General features: G+C 39.8%; 1 protein-coding gene across 1 annotated transcript; it reads left to right on the top strand.

Annotated features, from left to right (window-relative positions):
• Positions 1–7,570: 7,570 nt before the first annotated feature.
• Positions 7,571–15,066, top strand: ASDURF (ASNSD1 upstream open reading frame). Its single transcript, XM_060105731.1, has 4 exons — positions 7,571–7,828; positions 13,105–13,158; positions 14,273–14,348; positions 14,978–15,066. The coding sequence occupies exons 1-4, from the start codon at positions 7,739–7,741 to the stop codon at positions 15,046–15,048; spliced, it is 291 nt and encodes a 96-aa protein (XP_059961714.1). The 5' UTR covers positions 7,571–7,738; the 3' UTR covers positions 15,049–15,066.

Genomic DNA, 15,066 nt, shown 5'->3' with positions numbered 1-15,066 from the left:
ACTTGTCACGGTGATCATTTCATAATACATGAAAATATCGAATCACTATATTATATACCCAAGACTAGTATGGTATTGTAAGTCAACTATACTTCAATTTAAAAAGAGAGAGAAAAAAGAAACAGAGCTTATCACTCTAATAAAGGGCTATAAAATATTACACCAGCTTCAGATAGCTGATTTCAGGTATATTTGGTTCACAGTAAGGACACCACTTTCCCACCGGTTCCTTTGCTGTTCTTCTCTTAACATGTAACCTTCTTCAAATATCACAAGGGATATAATATTTTAGTTACTATGCTTAGAAAATGCATAAATATTTTGTTTTTTAAAAACAACAAAATTTATTAATAAAATAATTCCTTAACTGAATAGATGAAAAAATGGTTCAGAGTCTTGTGGTCTTATGATAGAAATTTTTATTCCTAGATAAAAGTTTAAATAGTTTTAATTAAAGTTTAACTTTAATTAAACCATGTATCTTGAAGAAGAAAACCCAATTATAGGTTTAAAATCATGGAGAACTCTTTACCTAGTTAAGTTTTGTTTTCATTTACCTGACTCTAGGTAAAAATCATAATTATAGCAGTAGTATAATTTCCAGTTGTTGTTTTTTTTGGCCACACCCTGCGGCATGTGGGATCTTACTTCCTAGACCAAGGATTGAACCCGTGTCCCCTACAGTGGAAACGTGGAGTCTTAACCACTGGACTGCCAGGGAAGTCCCAATTTCCAGTTTCTTTTTTTTTTTTTTTTTTGCGGTATGCGGGCCTCTCACTGTTGTGGCCTCTCCCGTTGCGGAGCACAGGCTCCGGACGCACAGGCTCCGGACGCGCAGGCTCAGCGGCCACGGCTCACGGGCCCAGCCGCTCCGCGGCATATGGGATCCTCCCAGACCGGGGCACGAACCCGTATCCCCTGCATCGGCAGGCGGACTCTCAACCACTTGCGCCACCAGGGAGGCCCTCCAGTTTCTTTTTTTAACAAAATAGTCTCCCAAGAGTTTTAACTTCCCAACATTCCTCTTACTCTCATTTCCTCCCTCTTCCCCTGCCCTGTACAATATTCTTTATTCTGCAAAAGCCATCCATGAACCTTCTTTCAAGAGGCCTCAATCACACAAACCTACATTGATAACATTAAACCAGCAGTGGGTTTGGCTTTGGTCATTCAGAATTTAATCTCAGTCTTCCTTGGACACTCAACTTCCATTATAAAATCATCAAGAGGTTAAGACACATATCTGTGTGCTGTTTTGTTTTGTTTCACTAGGGCAAGCCAATAACTACTCTATAGCAATGCTTTTAACACCAGAACCACAGAACCTACAGGCAAATAAATGCAGGTAAACTGAACAAACTTGCTTATTTACACTGTGCTAATACTTGTAGTATTTTCCTGACTAGTGCTTCACAAAGGAAGAAAAGATACAAAGGCAAAGTTACATTGTTGCCATAAACAGATTTTGCTTAACAGCTTTGTAAGAGTGAAAATCAGAGTGGAGTCAAAATACCCAGCTATGAAGAATTCTGCATTATAATGAGGGCATTCTATAAAGAAAAACATTATCTGAATGTATAAATATTTATCATTGATACATCATTTAGACTTTGTTTTTGTTGATTCACTCAGGTGGACACATTTCTGCACGTTTTAAAAGCATCGAAATGCAAATTTGGTAACAGTAAAGGCCTAATCACTATTTGCAACTCTTCAGACATTAAAAATGTCATACTCTTTTATTTAACTGACTCAGTCATTCACTACAATCTAATTCACAGAGATGGCTATGTTTAATTTTGCTTCTTCAATAATGTAGACCAGGGTCTTTCCTGGTGGTGCAGCGGTTAAGATTCTGCACTCCCAGTGCAGGGGGCCCAGGTTTGATCCCTGGTCAGGGAACTAGATCCCACATGCATGCCGCAACTAAGAGTTCGCATACCACAACGAAGGAGCCGGTGAGCCACGACTAAGACCTGGCACAACCAAAATAAAAATAAATAAAATAAAATAAAAAACTAAAATGTACAAAATAATAATAATAAATAATGTAGACCAAGACTTTTTAAACATGTCCTTAATCTTTGGGAAAGTAGGTGGACTATGGCAACGGCATGGCAGAAGTTATAGAAGCTGCTAATTTTGATCAACCTTTTACGTAGTTGTTGGGCATGTAAAGATACACTAGGCAGGCCAGCATATGAAGCATCTTTCACTGATGTCATTCACGAGCCACAATGGGCACTACATTGTAAGACAGACCCACCAACAATGAAGCCTTCAAATCCAGTGGGTATAAGAGCAGGTTTGAGACTAGGGTGCGGTATATGAGGCACCTAGCGTGGAAAATTTAAAGGGGCACTCACTTGCAGCACCCTGAGAGTGAGTGCCTCTTTAAATCTTGCACCCTAGGTCCTCATTTACCTCATCCTAATCCCTACCCTGCAGAAAAGCCCCAAAGTGATGTTGTCTGTAGGAGCCAGGAGCACCTGATCTCCACATTCCACAGCTGAAGCAAAACTTCATAACCAATCTTACGTCAGGTAGTAAAGGTTTACTCATCCCCAGCCCAGTGCCTGGAGACTCAGCTATTTCCCTTGAGGGACCAAGATCAACATGATGCATTCACTTCCTTACTAGAACTAAGTCGCTGCGTCCCGCCAATGCCTGTGTGGTAAAGACCCCATAGCCCCCCTTTCAGATCCTAGAGGCTGTTTACAAATATCTCTGGCCATCAACTTCTGACAGAATTCCCGGCGCAAATTACCTGCTTAGATTGCAATATTACCTCTCCCTTGATTTCACCTCCTTGTGATTTGGTCCTAGAGGCCGTCCCTCTTCCCACCCCACGTGATTCCCAGTGCCTTGTTCTGCTCCCTGAGCCTGCCCTTTGGCCTGCCAGTCCAGGCTTCTTAGAGTCTGTGGCTCAGTCTGTCTCTTTTTGATTGGGTCCCAGTTATTTCTGTCCCATCAGAGTTAACAGAACCATCCAAATACTGTGACAACCAAAAGTGCCTCCACATATTTTTGAAAGCCTCAGCTGCGGACAGTCCCAGCCCAGCTGAGAATCACTGGAAGTAGAAGAGAGGGTATATCTTCAATGAGAAATGGGTCAAGCATTTCAGAGCCTGGCTCTTTCCATTCCATTGGTTCATAAACCTTGCTTGTGTTAAAATCATCTGGGGGAACTTCTGATTTATTTATTTAACACACATTTAGATACTGCTGACTATGTGCCTGAAACTGTTAAAAAAAACACTCTACAAATATTAACTCATTTAATCCTCACAACAACCCTTTGACCTAGGCACCATTATTGCTCTCATCTTACAGATTAGGAAACGGGCTTGAGAAGTTTAATGACTTACCCAAAGTCACACACCTAACATATGTAGAAGCCAAAATTCAAACCCAGACATTCTGGTTATAGGGTAAATGGTAAGCACTTTAGTTATGCAGCAGACAACCATGTCCCATCCACAAAGATTTGATTTAGTAAATCTGTGAAAAGGACTGAGAAATCAGTATGTAACTGAACAAGTCTTTCAGATGCTTTTATATAGTAAGAATGTCACCCTTCTACTAACTGATATTTGGGGACCACAGCACTATTCCACACCTTATTTGGAAGAGACCAGATGGAGACTGACTTATGTGGCTAGAAATAAATCTGTGTTAGATTACATTGAGTAAGCAAGGAAAAACAGTGTTTGGGATATTATTTCTTCAAAACCTTGGAAGCCAAGCTAATAATACACATCACTTTTACAAAATGGTCAATATTGAACTATGTATTATTAAACAGAATTAAATATGTTAAGAATGTAGCATCAGAGGAAGAGTATAAATAGCATTAATAAATATGAAATTATCCTATGAAGTAGGATACACAACAGCAATGGACTTAAGTGAAAGATGCATGAAAGTAGGAAGAACAGCCTAGCTATTCGTATCCTGGGCTCCAGACAGGCAGCCCTGAACCAGTCAGGCAAGACAAACGATACCAAGTAACCCTAAAGTGTGACTTTAAGCAACACAGAAGTTACAGCAACTGAGGGGGGAAGATAGAAGCAATTGGATAAACATGACAAAAATAAGACAAAATGTGAAAGAACTTTGAAAACATTTTATCACCATACTAGTATGATTATCGCTGTATTGTTTAGTACTATTTCATCTTGGGTGGCCTCAATAAATAAAGAGAAACATCAGAACCTCAGCAGAGCGATAAGCAGCAGCTCTCCCAACACCACCCCTCCCAAAGGGGGGTGAACAACTGTAGACCAATCAGCAGTGTTTCTGGTTACTCAGGAGGGAAACAATTGTGGGTCAGAGTCAACTCAAGGATTAACCAGAGCTCCCACTCTGCCAGACACTGCCATAGAAGATGAGGTACAAAGAAGACTAATACACTGGGAAGTTCATTCTCTTTAGCTTTACAGATAAGCCTCCCCATCACCTCCAAACACTAATTAAGATGACATCCTATGTGTCAGTGTCAGGAGAGGCATGTTCCTAGGTTCCCACCAGATCAATTGTAGTGAATCCTAAAGGTTTTGGAAAATGGAGCCAGGAGGTAGGTTAAGAGAATGCCAAATTTTAGTTTTTAATTAACATAAAATTTGGCAGTAACGTTTTTAAAAAATAATTATCTTGTGAATAGGACTTCAAAACTGAATGTACTTTGCCAAAACTTTAGCATATTTCAAAATTTCCTTTCGGGGCCTGGTATTACAAACCAAGGCAAATAAGATCCACTTTCATCAGACCTTCTCCAACTTGTTGTACTTCCTCAGGTTTTTGTCTTTCACTGTGCTCTTTCATATTCTGAATAAAGTGACACTTTAGGACTCTCTTTTTCCTTTCAAAACAAGACTCATTCCATTACCTTACATGTTCTCTTCTTCCTGCCCTTAATGTGGTCTTAGCTCCCATATTAATTATAACTTTTAACCAATTTAATAAGTTCTGTTTCATAGGAAAACTGGAGGTAGATTATTGAGAACTGTCATATGCAAGCATTTTAGCCGATGAATAAAGCTCATAAGTCCACATAACACAAGTCTCTACAGCCACACACATTCCTTTCACACCTTCTGAAAGTGGCAAAAATGAACATGTATATTAACATGACCCAAAAGGATAGCCATTCTATAGCATACAAAAGCAAGAAGCAAAAGTATATAAACTTAAAATTATGCTTTTATTAATCAGTGTTTCAGTATTCAACTTTTAAAATAATCTAGTTATCTAATGATTAATTAATAATTAATTTAATATTATCTTAGGGTTTTAAGTTACCTAAGGATTTTGGAATTATATTTAAATTTAGAGTATAAAACATAATTACTGTTGATATAAAAAGTTTGTCTTAATAAGTTATTTTAGTGAACACAAATTAACATTTTTCATAAACTTATATTTTCTAGCAATAATGCTAGTTTATTTAGTGAGTAAATCAATATAAGTAGTTTAGGAAGTTCAGATTAGCTAATCTCTTCATGAGAAAACAAATCTACATGTTATTCTTAAAATGTGTAGTTATTTTACTTAACACTGATAAATCAGAGAAAAGACATATAATTGCCTTCTTTTCTTAAACCAAAATTATTAATCCAGGCTGATTTCTCCAAAGACTCACCTTAATTATATAAACTTGGATTTTTCAAATGTTTCTAAGCTAGTAGTTTTTGTAAGAAGGACTTTTTTGGTTTTTAAGTTTAGCACACTTAAAGCATTAGAAATTCTGGGCTTTTTTTTTTTTAATTTGGGGGATTTATGCAAGTGCATATGTACGTCTGTAGACCAATCAGAACAAAGTTCCTTTAATTTAAGAGGCATTACAATGGAATTTATTAATACCCTACAGAGTAGGAAAACATTTTACTTTTACTCAGCAAAATATAAAGGCTGTTATAAATTATAGACACAGACACTTAGAAAGCTTATAGCTTCAGCTTTACAACCTCAACCCCAGGTTGAAAGTAAACACAGACACACAAAAACTCACCAGTTCAGATCTCAAAAAGCTGTTCTTCCCAGTGGGCACAACATTCTTAATCAATCTGAGCTCACAAAGGACAAATGAAAAGACTAAAATACTGGATTCTTTGTCATCTCACTTCTAATGGAGACTAGATAGCCATCATTCAACAGGTATCACCAAATGGTTAGGCCATAAAACCAAATTCTCAATCATTGCTACCAATGCAGAATAACTTAGCTATGCATAAATCAGAAACAAAAACAAATTTTTTTAAAAAGTCAGTAAAAAGAAAAAACAGACAGTGGTTAGTTCTATAACTGCTTTGGATTTACTCTAAGAGCCAATAAAACAACCCATGAGGTACATACACTTCCTTAGCCATAAAGTTTGGCTCCATCACATGAGTTCACTTGAGCATCTCTGTGGAAACTTGAGATTTCCTACGTTAAAGTATACTTTTCAAAAACAGAAAACCATGTCTCCTGTGCAAATATAAAATGAACATTTGTCAAAGTTTTATTCAACTCATTAATTAATGAACGAACAAGTAAGATGCTAAAACCAATTCTAAGAGTACATGCGAAAGTAGAAGTATATTCATTTTAAAAATTAGGGTAGGACTGCAGAGTTAGATGCAAAACTGTTTAATATCTTACAGAACAATAAGTCACAACGTGTGGGGTTATCTGGTGTATCAGATAGAAATTATTGCATATCAGCCAGACAAAAATCTACCTGTTACCCAACCCCCCGCCCCTACAGAATTATAAAATAGCCCAGTCAACATAAAGTCAAGCTCAGCGAAGGTGTTCTTTCATGAACACCTTGGTAAATTCTTGCCTATTTCCAAGTTTTGGATAATTTTTCTCATAGGAGTGAGATATTGCAAATATTGCATGGGACATACTTATATTAAAAATTTATTCGTTTATCTGCAATTCTTTTTTTTTTTTTTTTTTGCGGTACGCGGGCCTCTCACTGCTGTGGCCTCTCCCGTTGCGGAGCACAGGCTCTGGACGCGCAGGCTCAGCGGCCATGGCGCACGGGCCCAGCCGCTCCATGGCATGTGGGATCCTCCCGGACGGGGGCACGAACCTGTGTCCCCTACATCGGCAGGCGTACTCTCAACCACTGCGCCACCAGGGAAGCCCCTGCAATTCATTTTTAACTGGGAATCCTGTATTTATCTTTTAACCCTAATAACAAGTCAACAAAAACTTTACCTAGTCTGCACAGTTCCGTTGCCAACAACGTATCTCTTAAATTTGTGCCTGGCTTCATATTCTTGCCTAGATAATAAATATTAAGCGGTATTTCTACAGCGCTTCTATTCTTTATATTTACCACTGGGGGGCGCATATAACTCACAGTCTACCGGATGCCACGTGGTGAAGAGCGTTTCAACACCCCATCCACTAGGGGACCGTTCGGGAGCCTCTCAGATTTCACAACAAGGCTCTGCTCACGTGCTCACTAATCATTTATGCGCACGCGTACAACTGCTCCCAGGCCCGATCCGAACTGCGCAGGCGTAAGAGAGTGAGCGCGCAGGCGTAAGAGAGTGAGCGCGCAGGCGTAAGAGTGAGCGCGCAGGCGTAAGAGTGAGCGCGCAGACGCCATTGGTAGGACTCACGGAAAAGGGAAAGGCGGGGGATGGAGCCGCTGGGAGCTTAGATATTCTGGGGCTGTGGACTGGAAGCCGCTAGAACGCTCTCCGGGCTGCGCATCCTGCATATTTGACGCTCCGTGGAGATGCCCAGCCGAGGTGCGCGACCCGAGGACGGCTCCGGGCTGGTCCCTACCGACAACTCGACCCAGCACAAGGAAGATCTCAGCAGCAAGGTGTGTGTGGGACAAGGTGACAAGGCCCCAGATTCGGGACGGGGCGCCGCTCTCCCCCCGCCGGAGAAGATCCACGGCGGCCGCGTGGCCCGGTCTCGGCTTTGTCCCGCTGTTTTGACAGCTACAGTTAAAGGGAGACCTTGAAACTTGCCCCAATATTAGACCCAGTTGGCAGTAGGGCGGGGGTTTAGTTGTTTTGTTTTTCAAATTATGAATTTTTTAAAGTTTTATTTTAAAAATTATCGTACAGTAAAATTTGACCCTTTTTTCTTTTCTCTAAATTTAACACGTGTAAATTTGTGTGACCACCACCACAATTGGGATACAGAACAGTTCCATGACGCCAAAAGACTCCCTTTATAGCTGTGCTCTCCCCAACCCAGAACCTCGGGCAACCCCTGATTTGCTCTGCGTCACGAGTTTTATCCTTTCCAGAACATCATGTAGATGAAATCACAGCGTATGCGTCTCTTACTCAACATAATGTCTTTGAGATTCATAATTGCTTTTTTTCTTTAAAAAAAAAAACAGGTACAAAGTTTATTATTAGAGACGTAGCACAACAACAAGTGGGAGAGCACACGGAGAAACGGTTTAGTTAACGTAGAGGCAGGGCAGAGATGCACACCCGGAGAGCAAGGGTGTGGATGTCCCCCCGTAATGAGGAGGAGCGCAGTAAAGAGGTGGTGAAGTCGTTTATACAGGGCAGTTCTTCCAGGTCTTTGTTTACCTTTGGCCCATTATCTGGTTTCTTTTTCCACACCTGACCTGCCCTAGGATCCTCCCCAACATGCGTGCACAACTTTTTTCCAAGATGGATTACAGCCCAGAGGCCTATGGGACGGCCATCACATATTATGGGGTGGTGCCCCCTCCTTTTTGACCCCCAAGGAGCCTTTCTGCGCATGTGCAATGTTTCCCTTGCCCCAAGGATGGGAAATGTATGACCTCTTGATCTTTTCACAGGGTTTAGTCCCACTCTGTCCCTGCCATAAAAATGTCCAATGTCCGGTTATTTATTCTTATTTCTGTTGCTGGTTTTTATATCGAGGTGCAGATAGACAAGAGTCCGGTCATAAATATGTAGTCCTGGAGCCCGTTTGTCTCTTGCTTCAGGAAATGTAAACAGGGAGCTGGTAATGAATGTCCGGTCTGGAGCCCATCTTCTTCTCACTCCAGGAAGTGTGAACAGGAGGCCAGTTGTATATGTCTAGCCTGGAGCCCATCTATCTCCTGCCTCAAATTCCCCCTGAGAGATGTGAACCCCAATACATCTTTATCGGGAGGGTGAAGGGCAAAGGTCTGTCTTCTGCAGCTTCTTCATGCTGGCATGGCGCTCGTAGACCCTACCTAGTTGGGGTCACAGAGCTCTCATCCTGTCTCATTAAGGGGCCCAGGGTGACTTCTTTTGTTATTCCAAGGAGTGGCTGGAATCTGCATCACCGTCATCTTGTCTGGGAAACCGTTGTGTCCTTAGAAAGAACAAACTAGACAAGTAGATTAATAAAAGGCAGGGGCCAAAGATCAGTAAAAGAATTATTGTAACCAGGGGCCCAAGCAGGAGTAAGAACCAGGTTACATTTGATAGCATTACTTTAACTGTAGTCCAGATAGTGTCAGCGCTTGGGTTACCCTGTCCAAAGGAATGAAGCCATTGAGCACGGTCATATAACTTTTTGATGTCTTTTTCTACTAACCCGGTGTTGTTGATGTAGGTGTGACAGACCTAGTTAGTAGTTGGAGGAGTGACAACCTGGACGTTAACAGACAAAATAGATCTCATTTCTTTTCAGGAGATAAAGCCTGAAACCCAGTCTGGACCTGACGCTTTGGGGTGACTTGTAGCCAGATAGACAGTTGTCTAGTTTCATTTAAGTAGGTTTTAACTTTTAATGTGGTATTAACACATAGATAACAGGTGCTATTGGTCTGAAAATTTTCTCCTTAATAGCCAAAGCAGATGTTACCATTAATGATGTTAGTGTTTTCCTAGGTATGAGAAGATGTAAGAACTTGGGCTCATAAAATCTTTTTCTGAAAATATCTGACAATCTGAAGGGCTGTCCTACCAGTTTTTCCCAGAGCACAGAGTGCCTCATTTCTTTTTCTTTTTTAAAAAATATTTATTTATTTATTTATTTTTGGCTGTGTTGGGTCTTCGTTGCTGCGCGTGGGCTTTCTCTAGTTGCAGCGAGCAGGGGTTACTCTTCGTTGTGGTGCGCAGGCTTCTCACTGCAGTGGCTTCTCTTGTTGCGGAGCATGGGCTCTAGGCTCCCGGGCTTCAGTAGTTGCAGCACGCAGGCTCAGTAGTTGTGGCTCGTGGGCTCTAGAGTGCAGGCTTAGTAGTTGTGGAGCATGGGCTTAGTTGTTATACGGCATGTGAGATCTTCCCGGACCAGGGGTTGAACCCGTGTCCCCTGCACTGGCAGGCGGATTCTTAACCACTGCGCCACCAGGGAAGTCCCCCAGAGTGCCTCATTTCTGATCTCCACCCTGAACTCCTTTCCCGGGGTGTTGAAGGTCAGCAGCTGCAGTGGCCATGATTTAGTCCTTGGTAGAGGTAGATGGCAAGGGTCAGTTACCAGTCGGCAGGGCCCCTTCATGGTCATAAGTTTAACCATGGTTTGGGGGGCATTTCATGACCATTTCGTCCCACAGTGCTAGGAATGCGCATTCCCGGGTCTGGCAAAGATTTTGTTGACAGGCCACTCAATGTGGTGTTACTGGACTAGGCCCTGTTAACAGTAGCCAGAAACCTCTGGACCACCTGTCTTACTAATTCCTTAGGGTCCAGGTAAATATTCCCTCTTGTTGTCTTCCCATATTTAGAGTTACACTATTAAAATCATTGATCTCATATGGAACTATGTATCATCATTTTATCAGAGGCTCAGTCACACATTTGATGATGTAATAAGCAACAATTTTGTAAAACAGGCAATATAGAAAACAATAGAGCTAGCAGTACTAGTAAGGTCATAAGTAAGAATTTAAGTCAAGAACTTCCATTAGGTGTTGCCCAGTATATACCCAGGTTATCTGACTTAGTCTGTTCTGTACCAATCCTTATCTTTCAGGGAAATTATATATTGGCATTGTTCATAAGGCACTTGCCCCAATTTTTTGGTGTAATTAGACTGATTATCCTTAGTATGATTTAATTGTTCCCAGCGTAGAGGAGCTGATAAAGCTACTGGGAACCTAAGAGTTTCCAGTCTCAGGAGGGAGCAGGTAGAGAGGAAGATAAATGTTTTAATTTTACCCACAGGTGTAAATTACCAAATTGTTGTAAACCATAAATAACTTGAGGAGAAGAGCTTCTTTGTATCTTCAGCTCCCGGGTTTCAGCACCATCTGATCTCGGAGCTGCAGCAGTGAGTGATGGCGTGAAGCAAGATCTTAATTCCCTGCCCAGGACTTGAACCTGGGGAGCCTGGATGAAAACCAGGGATCCCAGCCACCACAGTCCCTGGCTCTTGCCCCCAGTGAAAAATGCATTTCTCACGGAGGCAAAACTGTAAAAACAGGTACAAAGTTTATTATTAGAGACATAGCACAACAAGTGGGAGAGCACACAGAGAAAGTTTGTTTAGTTAAGATAGAAGCAGGGCAGAGACGCACACCCAGAGAGCAAGGGCATGGGCCTCCTCCCTAATGAGGAGGAGCCTGGTTTGGGTTTTTTCTGTGTACTGTTCTAATACTTTTAGAAATACTGCTCACCTTAGATCTGCTGCCTGTATTCTCTGTCTCAGAAAATGTCAGCACCGGCCATCCAGTTGTCCAGGCCAGTAACGTGGGAGCCAACCTTTATGTACATCAGGAAGCCCTGTCAGTTTTATTTTTGAGGCCCATCTGAAATATGTGCCTTTATCACCATGTACACTCTTAACCATCCTAAACCAGCCACTTTCATCCACCGTAGGGAATCCTGCAAAGGTTTCCTAACTGGCCTCTCCTCAGCCATTGTTGCCTTCTTCCAGTATGTCCTTCACTTTAGCCAGAGCTACGTTCCTAAAATGGGTATCTGATTATCACTCTTCTGCCCCTCCCCCCAAAAAGGGAGCCAGTATAATATAAATCTTAACTGCCATAAGCAGGAAAAAAAAAAACTTTAAAAATAAATTTGAGATGAGGATGGCTATAGCCTTTGAGGTAATAGATGTCCTAAATAATACTTTGGTTCTGTCCCACACTGACAGTGGCATCTTGGGCAAGTCTCTAATCCCTCCATCACAGTTTCCTTGTCTGAAGTACTAAAGTATACCTGCCATTCCTAAAATGAATGGGAAAGTGCTGTTCAAACATAAGCCTCCAGGAGGTTGTACAAATTCAATCCTGGAATTCAACTCAATCTCTAGTCAGTTACTACAGTGACTGTCAGCTGGAGAGCAGAAGGGTACATACACATCTGTGAGGAATGAACTTTCAAACCACACACGGCCCAGTCTGATTACTACCATAGCGTGCCACTTACACTGATGTATGACGGATCCTTGAGGCTTCCGAGGTAGGCCAAAATTATAAAATATGCTTTTAGAGGCTCTAGTGATACTATGTAATCAATCATGTTCACAATAAAGCTACCATTACTGAAAAGAGTTTAAAAGAAACTTAGTTTCCACTTAGTTGAGCCCTCTTCTACTAATAAAAAGTGAGACCTAGTTCAACAGTGCCAGCCCTGTGCTAACCTTTGAGATGTAAAGCAAAGATGGAAAGTGATGGGTTGTACTACCCCAGGTAGGGCACTTACTGCTACTTGTTCCCTCTGAATGTCTGGCTGTACCATTTAGTACATAAATCATGAAAAGCATGGGAATGGGGGCGGGGGGTTGAGTAACCCACTCTTCATTCCATTTGTTTTTTTTTTTTTTTAAGCTAAAATATCATTTAAAAGAAATCATTGAAAAATTGGTATTACTTTTGGGTTTTGGTGCATACTGTCTTTTTTTTTTTTTTTTTTTTTTTGGTACGTTCTCTATTTTAAATAAAAGATGTAAATCTTAGTAACTATGGCTCTTGCCTGAATATGAATGCGGGTTACCAACACCCTGTCTGGGCTCAGTGAGCCATCTAACACTTTGTAAGTCTAATCACTGTTTCTTCCCTCAGCTTTCCCCCACCTGCACTTCCACACAGCTGCTGTTGAAAAGAATCTATATATTCACAGACTGCCCATTTGGACAATCAATACTTATCCCATGTCTTTAATTTTAAAGGGCCCTCATTGAGCATACTTTGATAACCTCTGATTTAAGAATGTTTTCTTATTTTAATAGATTAAAGAACAAAAAATTGTTGTGGATGAACTTTCTAACCTGAAGAAGAACAGGGTGAGTTATTAGAGTTATTTCAAACAGTATGTGGGAGGGTTTGATTATATCTTATTAACTATATACAAAAGTTATAAGAACTACATATAAGATTTATATTATATTAAAATTTACAAGGTTTCAGCATCTTTTTAGTTAAATTGCAAAAATGAAGTGTCTGTGATTTTTTTAATATATATCATATATAGATATCTACATATTAACCATAGCTGTTGATAATCTTTTCCCCATCATACGCAATTGACATTACCTTTGAACCAAATGATATTAATTGTACTATGTTATCTTGCAGCCATAGTCACTAATGGTATTTATTTTATACTTGAATTGGTGTTTTCTTTTGAAATAAATGAACTTTAAATCTATTGAGAAGAGTAGAAACTATTCAAGTGAATGTGAATAATTGTTTAAAAAAAATAAATAAATGCTTCCCCTTTCTCCCCCCCCACCCCAGGTTTTTTACTCAAAGCTTCCAAATCTTTAACATGGTTATTTAACTCCATTTCCATTAACATATTCACAAACAAGCAAGCTACTGTTTCATGGGTCATTATACTGCCAAAACATATATTTTAAAGTTAAATGATTTGAGCCCTTTAAAGCATTGTAGAGATTACGTGGTAACTGACATGTTAGACATTTCTGATACAGGTACGGTACAATTGATACAAACTTTCTAGAGGGCAAATTGGCATAATGTATCAAAGTCTTAAAGCTATGTAACATTTTGATCCAGCTGTTCTATTTATAGGAATTGATACCTAGGAAAGTATCATGAGAGTGCAAAAAAATTTAGGTACAAAGACATTCATCTCAACGTTGACTTATAATGGTGAAAAGTTGGAAACACGTAAATGACCAAATAAACTGAAATGTTACTAAAGAAAAATGGTATTATAGTAAATGCAGAGAAAAAAGAGTTTTACCTCAGTGTTAATGGTAGCAATTTCTAGATAGTTGGATAATGGGTGAGTTCTGTTTGTTTATCTGTATTTGCTAAGGTATTGTTCTGAACATGTTACTGAAGTTCAAGAATAAGCAATAATAGGGTTCAGAGTTTTGACATCTACTTTTTAGAATAAATCATGATATTAGCCTAAATTATGTTTTGCAGAAAGTATATAGGCAGCAGCAGAACAGCGACATATTCTTTCTTGCAGACCGAACAGAAATGCTTTCTGAAAGCAAAAGTAAGTTTTTTTGGTACATTATATAGAAACACACAGAAATTCTTTTGTGGGCTTTCTGTAGAAATTCATGATGGTGCCTAAATTATACTGTCTACATCAGAATGTTTAAACATATATCTAAAGATGGGATGGTGGTATACCTGTTAATAAAATTAATGCAATAGTTTGGTTTTTTTCAAGTTAGCCTTCCAAGGATGAGTCAACAGTAAAAATAAAATCAAATTTAAAAAATATAAGATGTGTTAGGAAGCGATAATAATTAACATAAGCTTTAGAGTTTTAGAGAGATCTAGGTATGAAATATTGTTCTACCACTTTCTACCTTTGTGATTTTGAGTGAATCACTTTGAGCCTCCAAAGTCTTACGGGATTTAAATAAAATGATATGTATATTTAATGTGCATAGCCCCATGCCTGGGTCAAAATAAGCATTTAACAAACAGAAACAAGTTCCCTAAATACTAAACACTCTTCATTAGAAGCCTGTTGTAAATTATTATTCAAACTAACGTAGTACATATACTCATATGTTTTGATCTTGGAAAATAACCTGTTTTGCCCTTTGAATTACTAGGTAAAGGTTCAAGAATTTTTATTTCACTTAGTATGTCTTCTCCCTTCCCCCACAGATACATTGGATGAGCTGAGGAAAGAATACCAAGAAATAGAAAACTCAGAGAAGACCAAAATCAGGAAATAGTCAACTTGATTTTACATA

The sequence above is a fragment of the Mesoplodon densirostris genome, chromosome 8, assembly GCF_025265405.1.
Source record: "Mesoplodon densirostris isolate mMesDen1 chromosome 8, mMesDen1 primary haplotype, whole genome shotgun sequence".
NCBI classification, from domain to species: domain Eukaryota; kingdom Metazoa; phylum Chordata; class Mammalia; order Artiodactyla; family Ziphiidae; genus Mesoplodon; species Mesoplodon densirostris.
This window is presented reverse-complemented; position numbering and strand designations above follow the sequence as displayed.